We start from the raw sequence: 12,780 nt of genomic DNA on the forward strand, positions 1-12,780 counted from the left end.
TGCATACTCACCCTGTCGAAGTCTGGGTCAGGGTCTCCTAGTCTCATCCACTTGTTCTTGCAGATCTGCTCCATGGTCAACCTCCTGCTGGGCTCCAGCACTAACATGTGTCTGATCAAGTACTCACAGTCTGCAGAGACACGGCAGGAGCACTCACGTTAGAAACACAGAATATATCACAGTGAATCTCTGCAAAAAAATGCAAAGTCAAAATAAACTGCTGGTTGCACTACTTAGAGTAAAAATGTTTTGTAAAGTAATAAAACACAGAGTGTAGCAGGTCCACAATATCTGAACATTTTTTACATTACACTGTAAAAAGAAAAGTGGATTTTTTTTTTTGACCAGTGGCGGTGTCATGTTGTATTGTCTTCAAAAGTGTGTCACAGATGTGTTTATTTTATACACAAGGATGCAAATACTATCCAAAGCAGCGGTTCTCCACTGGTGGGTCGGGACCCAAATGTGGGCTGTGGAACTTTTTTAGTGTGCTGCACTAAATGTGTGCTTTAGGAAAACAAAATGTCAAAAAGTATTTTTAAGCATGTTTGTTTTGTCTTACTGTGACACGGGTTTTGTTCCTTCTCACGTTGTCGCTGCTCAATTTTACATTCAATGAATCTTATTGGTTTAAACTGTCAGATTTTTGGGGGGTCAGAGTTGACCTCGGATCTTAAGTACAAAACTGAGCAGCTATTTTTTTCAGGGGTGAATTCTACCATTGGTGTTGTGGTATTTCCCAGAAGAACATTCGGGGGCGGGCGTTCACGAAACCAGCGTACAAAGTAAAGTCCTGATGAGGCCGTGCACTGACGACCGCTCCTGCTCGAGTCCCGTCAGAAAAATCAACGCACCTCACATACACTCCTACAGTGTCGCTTTATGAGAAGACTGAAACCTTGACTTTCGGTTGTTTTCACAACAAAATCACCAAGGGGGCGCCATCATAGCCAGATATTAAAACGACTGAAGCTCTTCAGGATCTAAAGACAAATCCAGGTCGCTGATTCCTGTTTGGACAGAGGGAGAACGAGAGGGGACACCGACGTACCTGTGGACATGAAGAAAGGGATTCGGAACTTGCCACTGAGGACACGTGCTCGCAAATTTTGTAGAGTGCTGCCGTCAAAAGGTAGGGCACCGCACACCAAAACATACAACACCACGCCTAAGCTCTGAAAGGGAAGAAAAGACACAGCAGGGAATAAAGCTCATTACATCATGTGAAAGGAAAGCTTGTATAATCACAGAGCCGTACGCTTGGCCCAACATACCCATATATCCACTTTGGGTCCATCGTACTCTTTGCCCTCAAACAGTTCGGGCGCAGCGTAAGGGGGGCTGCCGCACCACGTCTTCAGCAGCTGGCCTCGAGAAAACAGGTTACTGAAGCCAAAATCTGACAGGGCAGAGAGGACACATTTATATATTTCAATCTCATCACTTTCCTCTGCAGAATAAATTCAATCGGCTCCACATGTTCACACACGCCTCCGCCCACTCAGCGAGACAGCCCGAAACCACGACATTACACATTCACATTCTTAGGTGCACACACACACACACACACACACACACACACACACCTGCAATTTTGATGTTGAGGTTGTGGTCCAGCAGCAGATTCTCAGCCTTCAGGTCTCTGTGGACAATGTTGCGACAGTGACAAAAATGGACCGCTGCCACAATTTGCTTGAACTTCTTCCTGGCGTCCTTCTCCGCCATGCGCCCGTGAGCCACCAGGTGGTCTGTACAGGAACACACAACACACACACACACAGACACAGACACAGACAAGGACTGTTTTAATGCATTAAATAAATCCGAATTAAACCAGAAAGACAACAACATTATTCACGATGGAGACATCCAGAGCTGGTTCTTTAATCCTCTGGAAAATGGAGACATGACTCATATATAAGGATTCAAACATGTGACACAGAACAAAACAAGAATTAACATGAGTCATTTTCACGAACGCACTACTGAAGAGAATCACAGGAGGACTGCCCCTGAACAATCCTCCTGATCCGGCTGCTCACGTGCACTTTCTCCGTCAGACTCCTGACGCAAGACATGACGAAGACAGGACGGCGCAGAAGTGAGGGAGAGTCCCCTCTACGACGCCGTACTGACAATATCTGCTTTAATATCAATGCTGCGTGTAGTACCCCCCCCTGCCTGTTCTCATGTGCAGAATAAATACGACTGGGGCTGAAAGGAGAAACTCCGGCTGAGGTCAGAGTGAAAAATGCGCGTGACGCTCGGCAGTAACACCTTACCGAATATCTCTCCCCCGCTGGCGTACTCTGTTACCAGATAGATCATCCTCTCCGTCTCCATCACCTGAATAAAACAAATAAATAAATAAAAAATTGATCGACAACAATCAGGACCTTACTATCGAGTGATGAGTGTAGTAACAGTGTAAATACACAAGCTCGTCAAGTTTCACTGTTACTTGGCTGTTTGGCGTAACGAGCTGTAAAAGTCAGAGCATAAAAAAACCAAACAGGAAATCGTTTCCAGAAGAAACCCAGGAATGTTTGAATGTACAATTTATTTTGTCCAGTTCCTTTTGGGCCGAGGGGCTCAGGTGTAAGCTATTGTGTTATCAGCTCTGTGTGTATGAGAGAGAGAGAGAGAGAGAGAGAGAGAGAGAGAGAGAGAGAGAGAGAGAGAGAGAGAGAGAGAGAGAGAGAGAGAGAGAGAGAGAGAGAGAGAGAGAGAGAGAGAGAGAGAGAGAGAGAGAGAGAGAGAGAGAGAGAGAGAGAGAGAGAGAGAGAGAGAGAGAGAGAGAGAGAGAGAGAGAGAGAGAGAGAGAGAGAGAGAGAGAGAGAGAGAGAGTACCTGGAAGAGGCGGATGATGTGGGGGTGCTTCAGCAACTTCATGATTTGGACCTCTCTGAAGATCTTCTTAAGGTTCTCATCGTCCAGCTGAGTCTTATCCACTATTTTTATAGCCACCTGCAGACGGAGAGAGAAAGAACGGGATGTGAAAAGATGAATGATGAGACCAGGAGAGAGCGAGGAGGAGAGAGAGGAGGCCGGATCAAGGAGGGAGGACAGAGAGGGAAGGATTGAGACATCAACATCGTCCTAACGCATGTGATATGATCACTAAAGATGGAGATCTCTTATATAAAACACAGAGCACTGAACCTATTACAGAGTCACTGCTTCACGACGGCCAATCAGAGTGAGCTGAACAAAAGTGAATTTGAAGAATTGGACAGCAGGATAACGTTGGACACTTGCGAAGGCTAAAGCATGAGAAGTCTCCGGTGTCCTGACCAGGTCTTGAAGGTCTCGTCCTCGAAAGCACTTTTACTTTGTCTCGTCTCAGACTCCACATTTTAAATCAACACCGGTCAGGACCACCGCTAATTGGCTCTCCAGGTCATTTCTGTGATTAGAAGGAAAACCCCTCTTTCTAAAAGATCTTCATCATTTCTAGTTTGATTTTTTTATCCCCCAGTTACAGCCCCAGTGTTCCCAGTGTTAGAGTCTTAGTGAGTGACACGCCCCTCCCTGCATAAAATACAGGTCTTCACCTTGTCTGGGTCTCCACCTGTCTCGGTCTTGATCCCTAAACGTCCTGGTCTCTGAGCGCTCTCGGGGTGGTCTCGACTACAACACTAGTCTCATGATAAATAATAAGATCATCCTGTCAGTGATTAGACTCAATATTAGGATGGCTCCGTTCCACCTCCCATGGTTCCTTCTCAAACAATGAGGACGAGTAAAAACAGGTCAGGCGGCGTACAATGCTGGCTCTTGCTCACATGAAGTCAAACTGTGTGTTGTCAAACACGGCGCTTCCTCTGGACTCCAACACGTCAGGGAGACTGACCCAAGCCATGACCTTCCAGTGTGAGCGCGACTCTTGCGTAACGGCCGAGGCCCTCGACAATAGCTCTGGCGGTGTGGACGGTGATGGCGTGTGACAGGAGCTTTGCTTTCCCACTTAGGAATGGTTAGAACGCTTTAATGAATTAATCAAGCAAAGCTAATGGAGCTGCCCCAAAACACTGCATCATCCGAAAATAGACAGTGAGTCTGAGTGTGAAAAAATGAAAAGAATGTGTGCCGCTTTCACACACACACACACACACACACAGCTACGTACTAGTGATGTTCCTATACACTCATTTTCTGGGCAGTTAAACCAAAACTTCAATCCAGTCTAAACGACGACTCAAAAGGAAAAAAAATGCAGACATGAGGTCGACTTATTTAAATTTTTCTGCGCGCAAACGAACCAGCACGCCTTCAGAACTTCTTGCAGGTGAATGTCGACATGGCTGTGCGGTCGTTTTTTCATCTCGATTTTAAAGATCAAAAACACCGCCTGCCTTCCTGCTACTACAAGATGCTACCCGTTCAGTGTTTCCTTCCAGGCAGCAGAAGCAGGAGAGCTCGAGGTGTGTGACAACACTTTCTAATTGTGTCTTTAACCAGCTGGTCATTCTGGTGCCGACTGGCGATGTTCGACACGTCCTGCACACACGCACGCACGCACACACACGCACACACACACACACACACACACACACACACACACACACACACACACACACCAACAGAAAACAACATGAGTGCCATCCTTAGCTCCCCCCGTTCCAGGCTGCAGACACAAGGAAGATGAATCAATCCGAAGCCTGACCCGGCTCACTTCCTGTAGCAGACAGGAAGGGGAAGTGAGGAAGCGCAAAGAGGGGCTCCTGAGAGGGCTTGTTTGTTTAGCTTTAGTGGTCAACATCAGCATGCTCGGTCTATTTCTCTCTCCCTCTGCGTGTGACGTACGCCGCTCAGAGTGGCACACAACCCGACTGTGGCTGCGTCCACTTAATACAATTAATTGTCATTAAAATACAACTAAAAACATGTATATGTCTGTTTAAGCTCGAGCCAGCTATTCATGGCATGAGGGGTTTTCCAGCTTTGTTGATGTAATCGCTCCCCACTGCATCTTCTGGAGGATAACAACAACGGGACGTCTGATTGTTCAATTCACACAGTCCGACACGAAGAAGAACGCAGACATGAACGTGAACATGCTGCTCACATTTCTCTAGACCTAAAGCCCAGAAAAGACGGGGCGCAGTTTGAATACTGCGACACCGAGGAGGTAACAGATTTTGTGTTGCAGCCATTTCTGACTGAACAAGTGTTCACTCAGCTGCTGTTTGCCTCACCACAGTGGTCATTCAAATGATTGTTAACAAGGCTGCCAGTAAAGTAAAGGCACTGCCCCTCTGATTTGCATGCCTTGGATAAAAAAAGAAAAAAAAGAAAAGTGGCATCTTGTCATTGTAACGAGCGTCGACCTGGCAGGCTGGTTCGCTCCAGCCGAGGTACAGTAAATGTTTTGTGACTGAGCGTGTGCGTACCTTAGCAGCCTCAGGGTGTTCACTCTACTTTGCACTCGCTACCATGACGCTGGAATTTTCCACACACACACATACACACACACACACACACACACACTCCTGAGAGGCCGGCTGCAACGAGATAAAGTGTCACATAGCCCCTCGGATCACAAGACAGTGACCTCAGCACAGCATCATGCTGGAGCAGCTGCTGTCCAGTGGAGGAGCTCCTACTGTACACACACACAGGCGCACACACACACACACAAACACACACACACACACACACACACACACACACACACAAACACACACACTAACTTCAGCTGCATAGCGAGTTGTAACTGAAATGCATGTGATAAGATATTGTTGGAAGTCACTACACCACGAGCTGGAAGCCTGCACTGGAAATTTTCTAGAACTGTTCGGGAGCGATTATGTGACTGCAAAGACTCAACATGCTTTTAAAACAAGCTGACAACTATGAACCTACCATACAGGAGACAAGACAGGAGATTACCGGGATCTTATTAGGAGCTTATATAGAAGCTAGCGACACACAGCGACATCTTTAAAAAGAGGTCAAACGTCCATCTGTGTTAACGTAAACATGTACACGGGGAAGAATCAGCAGCGAGCTGGTGTGAGACAGTCCAACTGTGCTTCATACACGGCAGCTTTGTTTTCTATGGTATCTAATGCAGAGCGGCTTGTGTGGTTGTAAAGCGACTGCTTGATGCCAGCGTGATGACAGAACTCGTTTGGATGTTGTTATTTGGATAACCTCTGCAAAGAGCAAGACGCATCCTCCCCAGAAGGTTCATCTACCATGAGAAGAAACCATTCAAAACATGCCTCGTGTTTTTGCATGAACTTATGAGTCATAAATAAAAAAAAAGGAGAACAGAGCCCACTTATGCAGGGAGAGGAAGAGCGTGCAACAACAACACATCAGAAGAACGCACAGGAAAAGAGCCCAAATTATTGATTGTTACCGCTCGGGTTGACGATCACTATACTCAGAGTGAATGAAGACAGAAGTGGTTAATACACCGTTTGTCATGCTCTGATTAAAGAGCTGCATGCGTGTTTCCCAAACTCTATTAATCAGGGCAGGGCGAAGATTAAATAATGACGTCACAAACAGCTGTAAAGTCAGAAAAGACACGGTTTGCATGGACTTGTGAATCCCGGGTTTGATCAGGTTTTTAAAATGTAAGTGGAAGTGAAGCATCGACATGCTGACTGTGCCTACCGGGTCACAGGACGCCAGTTTACGAAACGTGTGGTCACACCGCGGATTGTCAAACCAAAGAAAAAAGGAGAAACTTAATGTATATTTCTCATGCATTCATGAATAGGCAGGTTTTCTCCGTTTGCATCACAAACGTCATATCCTCAATATCATCGAACCCGTGATACTCAAGTCCATGTGAACACACTGAACAGTGCGCTATCCATAAAAAATCCAACCACAGCTAAACCACGATGAGGCTAATCCTAAACAGACTCCCGTCTATGGTGTCATGTCTGCAGAGGGAAGCTCGAGGCTCACGTGCTCGCACAGGCATGCACGCACCAACACACCCACAGAGTGATGTCATGATATTATGTACCGTATGGGGTTAACCTTCATGCACAGGTGACACAGATTCTAACGCCTGCTGAGGGTGGATTAACCCACATCAGCATGTGAGAAACACACAAGTGGAAAACACATCTTCTCCATCTGCAAACTTGGCATTTAAAATACTTCACCCAGGTGCACTGAAATGTATGCTTGAGGTTTCGTGTGTGTGCGCGTGTGAAGTCACAGGGCATCACACAGCGTCACTCACGCCAGATAATGTCACGGCAGGTCAACACTATGATGCGTGCTGTGACTGTCTTGTGCACACACAGATGAAAGCATACAGGCAGGATGAGTCAGCACGTCTTTCAGAGATGTTCTACTTAGTGTGCTGTGCACCGCTATGATGTGTGCAAATGACTCAGTGGAGTGAATCGGGCTTGGAGTACAAGACTGGGGCGGGTGGGGGGGGGTGGGGGGCTACAGTGTGGAAAAAACTGGACATCACACGTTCATTTTTCCTCTTGATCAGAAGAGCACACGCGGTGTGGTGCAGCTTCTTCGACAGGTGGTGATCACGTGCTTTCACGACATTTTTTAAAAAGTCTGTCGGAATCACAGAATTAAAAACCTTCAGATCATAAACCTCTCGAGCTGAACGCATGCATGGAGTGATGAGACGCACGGACGCAGAGACAGGACGTGAGCGACGCTGACACCACGGCGTGAAGTGCAGTGTCGGGGGAACTTGCTCGACCTCCAGGCCACTGTGACGGCGGGTAAACAGAAGCTAACGTGAGCTAAGAAAACGACATCCTGTTCTTCGTTCTGCTCTGACTTTGTGGGCGGTCCTGCACGCTCACTGACCACAGCGCCGGCGCCTCCCTCTCTGCACATACATGTAGCTCGTCACTGTAAACACTGTGACTCACTCTAACACTGAGGGCTTGATTCAGCGTCTCAACCATCACAGTGAGTCTACATGCTGAAGGTGTGTTTAAAGTGTCAACGTCTCGCTGACTCCACCTCAGACGAGCAGCTGCAAATACTGTTACTCCTGACAGCGTTACGTCTGCAAGATACAACATGTAGAGTCCGCCTCCAGAGGGCGCTCCATCAATACTAAAATACCAGAGGCTGGCTGCACTTTGATGTATTCACGTTTCACACAGCGTCCCAGTTTCAGTCTGGTAGCTATTGATATTCTCACCCAGGGATCGATTCAGCACGCCAGAGACCCAGGACGTGTGACACGCTGACGCTGGAGGACACCTGACAAATCCAGCGGTAGGAGGAGTACACCTCCTGTAAACACTCTGCACATTCGATGCGTCTCCATGACCGGCAGCGGGCCCGACCAGAGGAAAGTTAGTTCCATCCAGAAATGGTAGTTGGAGGCTGTGACCAGCATCATCACTATGGAAACCACTACACTTCAATGACGCGACCTTTCTCCAAGTAGGAGCCTTGGCAACACACCGTCGCCTCTGACAACAAGCAGCGCCATGGATGATGATGATGATGGCAGAGTTGTGATTTTTTTTTTTTTTGCTGCATCCTGCCATGTAGTGTTCAGAGACGCACATGCACACAAACTGCTGATAGGCTCCCGACACACACGCACACACACACACACACACGTCTGTGTTCTTGTCCTTCTGAAGCAGACTGGCCTCGGAGTCACAAAACTTGTAGTGACACAAGAGAAGACGACGGGAGGCGGGGGGGGAAAAATTCAAGCAGAAGCACAGCGGATGTTGTATTAATCAGCCTAAATGATGTCACCCGGACGAGATGCTGCATGTTTGAGAGAGATGTGCACGAGTACGCGTGTGCAGCTGAGGGGGTTGAAATTGTTACACAGTACATTAGGCCTGTTACCTAACGCTTTGCCATCCTGCCTGCCCTCTCCCTCCTGCTCATCCTTTTCTTTCCTGAGAAAAATAACACTGAACAGGAAGGGGAGACGACAGGAAAAGGAGGCAGAAAGAGGGGAGGGGGAGGCTGTCCTTCCACACAGTGCCATACGTAACCACCCGGCTCGCTCACCCTGCTGTTGGCACAACAAAAGGTGCCTTCGCTTGATCTTTAAATCAGGTTGTCCAAGGGCACCGACGGTACCTCCTTTGTCGAGCGATTACACTCAAGCACGCACACACACACAATGGCAGTCCTGCACATTATATTCAGTCAGCTTAATGCAAACACTGGAATGGTCTGCTGTCTCTCCCCATGATAACAGGTGTCACCTGCGTTAATCAGGTGCAGAGACTTAAGTTTCCCTGTTATGAGCCTTGTTTATTCAGGTGTTAGCCTGGTTCTTCATATCACTGCAGACATGATGAATATTAGAATCCCACTTTCATTTTCATCCTGTTTTCGTTTCGAGTTGGTCGGGTAGTAAGATCCAGACCGGGGCTTATCCCGCTTATTTCTGATATGGAGATGTGATGTGCACAAACATAAAAGCAGGATACTCAACTTCATGAAAACATGCTCACTGCATCGCAAAAAGACAAGATGAAGGTTCATTTTTGAAGGGGCTTCACCATCATTAGCATGTTTAGACAATCAGCATGACGGCAGCCAAACGACCGCAGAGAGTGTGGGAGATTCCCTTCAACGAAGTCCACCTGAAGGTCTGCAGCTCTGTACATACCAACGTTTGTGTTGTGCGACTTGATTCCAAAGACGTCTGTATGTTTGTGTAATGATTTGCACAACAAACAGCGGACTGGTCGGGGAAATGTTTGCGCTGGAGTAATAAACTTCCAGAAAATCAACCTGTTGAGCGTTTTGAAGTTTAACAAAACAAAAGAGAACAGCTGAGCTCCCCTTGTATAAATAACCAGGTCCTCCTCCGAGTGAGCGAGCGAGTCCCCCTGCTCCGAACAACAACTCAGTATGTTTACATGCACAGTCACGTCCGACTGTCACAGCTCCATTACGCCTTCAATAGGACTTCTGTCCGTACCCCAATAGAATCGCAGCAGTAAGTCTGACTCGGCTGCAGGAGGGGGCGACAGGTCGGCTCTGTCCCGGCTTGTTACTGCTGGACGCTCATTTGGTTCCCCTATTACGCCACACAGTGAACAATCCAGACGTTCACACGCAGCAGGGTGGTTGCACTACATGTCGAATGGTGAAAACATCTTGTTTTCCTTTCCGGCTCTCTCGTCTGCTTTTTTTTTAAATGCCGTTCCACTTTTGGGGTTAATGTCGGGAGCGAGACCTGCAGAGATCGTTCAGAACGCGTTGGCCAGTCTGAGCCCCGTTTTACATCGACTCCCCACCCAATTATCTGGGTGTGTTGGTCATGTACACACACACACACACACACAATGACTGACAGAGGTGTCTGGTCTGCATGTCTCTCTGGATCATTAGAACAAAGCTGCAAAGCCAAAGTGCATTTTTTCTGATCATTATATCCACATTTAAAAACATACCCCTGTTCTTTTCATATTCATCTCCACGAGGAATCCCCCGAGCTAACCTGTTAGCCAATGGATGAAAACAACGAGCTGAGCGACATGAACCAATAACAAAGGAAGGTGACCGACTGTCAAGGTGTCATCTGTCCGTCTCTTACACGCAGATTCAAAAGATCTGCCACAAGATGAATCTATCTCTGACTACTGCATTTAGATTCCATGGACTTCACTGGAAGGTTCTCAGGGCAATCTGACTCTGTGTGTGTGTGTGTGTCTGCGTGTGTGTGTGTGTGTGTATATCAACACAGGCATGGCTGCATGCTCAGCTGCCTCGGCACACCTTTGTGTGTGTCATTAAAAACACCATCATCAGTGTGAATGTCTAAAGTCTGCAGCTTGTTCTGTTTGTTAGCAGGCATCCATCATGAGGGATGTGCACACTCATCACATCAGAGTCACGTCATTAAAGAGAGGCTCTGTAACACACCTCGTTGCCCTGAGTAGAAGCTCAAACGAGGTCACATGTCCAGAGTTTCAGAGCAGACATCTTGGTAATGTGTTGGTTTGACGATTGCACCAAGTTTGGCTTTTGGAGGACTTCTTTTGTTATCTCATAATCTATTACTATTCAAGATATCTGATTTATTCATCAACTGTCTGTTAACTCTGCAGCTATTAATCATGCAACCCCTCAATTTAACTCAACACTTAATTCCCCACGCGTCTAAATGTCCTGCGTGGCTTTTGTTTGGCCATGCATGGATGTAGTTTATTTATTATTACGAGAGTTGGGACTTCTAATCAATTAAACACTACATGGCTAACTGTTTAAATGTTAATGGGGGGGTTCAATATGTGGTAACATTCGGTAACATGTCACAGCATAAAGCATAGAGCAACAGCTGTTCAGTGAAGCGTCGGTCTCGAGCTGCACAGTGCAGTTTCTCCTCCTCTTCACAGCTGTTCTGCTGACGAGGTGAAGAGCGCTGCAGTGACCTCACACTCCAGGTCATTATTAATGTGACACTGCGTGCCGATAATGTTTGAAATGATCTGCGTTTAAAAATAAAAATAAAAATAAAAATCGGACTATTCTATTGTTTAATTTTCTGAATGTTAAAGTCAGTGAACGTTACTGGAGCTGGAGTCCCTCTGTGTTTACTTACTTAGTACTTTGGTAAATATGTTTATTTAACAAGCCGGCCACTGCCCCCCCCCCCCCCCCCCCCCCCCATGTTTATTTACCCTCCCCACCTTTCAACATTTAAACATCTTTTGGCCAAACGTGAAGCAACTGGGTCAGTTTTGCATAACACTACAAATTATAAGTAACTACTTGTTAATGCATCACATTTGTATTCATTCTCATCTATGCGTGTTGTTATTTGTACTTAATTGCATGCTTTATTTGCCTTTACGATGCTGCAAGCTTGACTTTCCTTTCTGGGGATCAATAAAAGGTTATCATGTCCGTTTTTGCTCTTTTGAGCTCTTCGCACTCGTGCCCACCGAGCCAGCGCGTCCAGACTGACACGTGGCTGCACACAGGCCGGAGCAGCGTGGAAACATTTAGGTATCTGAGCCACTGATCGCCACTAAAGACAAATGCATCTGAATGTTTGTGTGACCTCTCTGCTATGTTCCCAAACCTATCGTGAAAGTCCAAAGCCCATTTTGGGATAAACAAAAAGCCGTTACAAAGCGTGGGTGCCAGGTCGAGTGCCCTCGTAGTTAAAGATCTACAGAAGAGATCACAGGTTTGTCGTGAACCCGAGTGTCTCTCATTTTAAATAACAGCGTTTCTTTAATAACCTCATTTTGAAATATTGTCTGATAATGAACGTGACCAATAATCCAATATTCTGCAGACTGACGTCCACTGAAGCGACAGACATCTCTACACACGGCAAACTGAAAGTGCGCACGTCAAAAACACTAAATCTCGTTCTTTGAACCGAATGCTCAGTGGCTTAAATCCTTTTAAAAGAATTAATCACTTTTCTGGCAGAACCTTCAACACCTTTAACAAGTCAGGCACAATTTTGAAAATATTCTTCACCCTTTTTTTTTTCACACTCTAAACTCATTCTCACTGACTAAATCCCTCTGTGATGCACGATGCTAATCACAAGTGGCAGAAAGTAAACGCAGCCACAGCAAAGGTATCACAGCTTACACACGAATCGCTCACAACTGAAAAACACTTGTTGCTAACGATGTGATCAAACCAAAAGGAGCCAATTCAGAGTGCAGTGAGTGGAGACAATCCCGAAGTCAAATGTGGAAGAGTGTGTGTGTGTTTCAGAATACGAGAGGAGAAAGGGGGGGACAAAGAAGACCAGGAGCGGTCATCGTTGATTCTGATCTCGAATCAACTCAATGATGTTGGGAGTAGCACCAACAC

General features: G+C 46.6%; 1 protein-coding gene across 3 annotated transcripts in view; it reads right to left on the reverse strand.

Moving 5' to 3' along the window:
• sik3 (SIK family kinase 3) overlaps positions 1-12,780 on the reverse strand; it is a 29,229-nt gene that overhangs the window by 14,801 nt on the left and 1,648 nt on the right. For all 3 annotated transcript variants that reach the window (XM_079353792.1, XM_079353793.1, XM_079353791.1), the window contains exons 2-7: positions 2,851-2,967; positions 2,283-2,346; positions 1,587-1,748; positions 1,275-1,399; positions 1,052-1,175; positions 12-130 (exon numbers count right to left, since the gene is read on the reverse strand). In XM_079353792.1, coding sequence (XP_079209918.1) covers positions 12-130; positions 1,052-1,175; positions 1,275-1,399; positions 1,587-1,748; positions 2,283-2,346; positions 2,851-2,967 — 711 coding nt within the window. The remainder of the gene's footprint in view (positions 1-11; positions 131-1,051; positions 1,176-1,274; positions 1,400-1,586; positions 1,749-2,282; positions 2,347-2,850; positions 2,968-12,780) is intronic.

Source organism: Symphodus melops (genome assembly GCF_947650265.1).
Source record: "Symphodus melops genome assembly, chromosome: 10".
Classification (NCBI taxonomy): domain Eukaryota; kingdom Metazoa; phylum Chordata; class Actinopteri; order Labriformes; family Labridae; genus Symphodus; species Symphodus melops.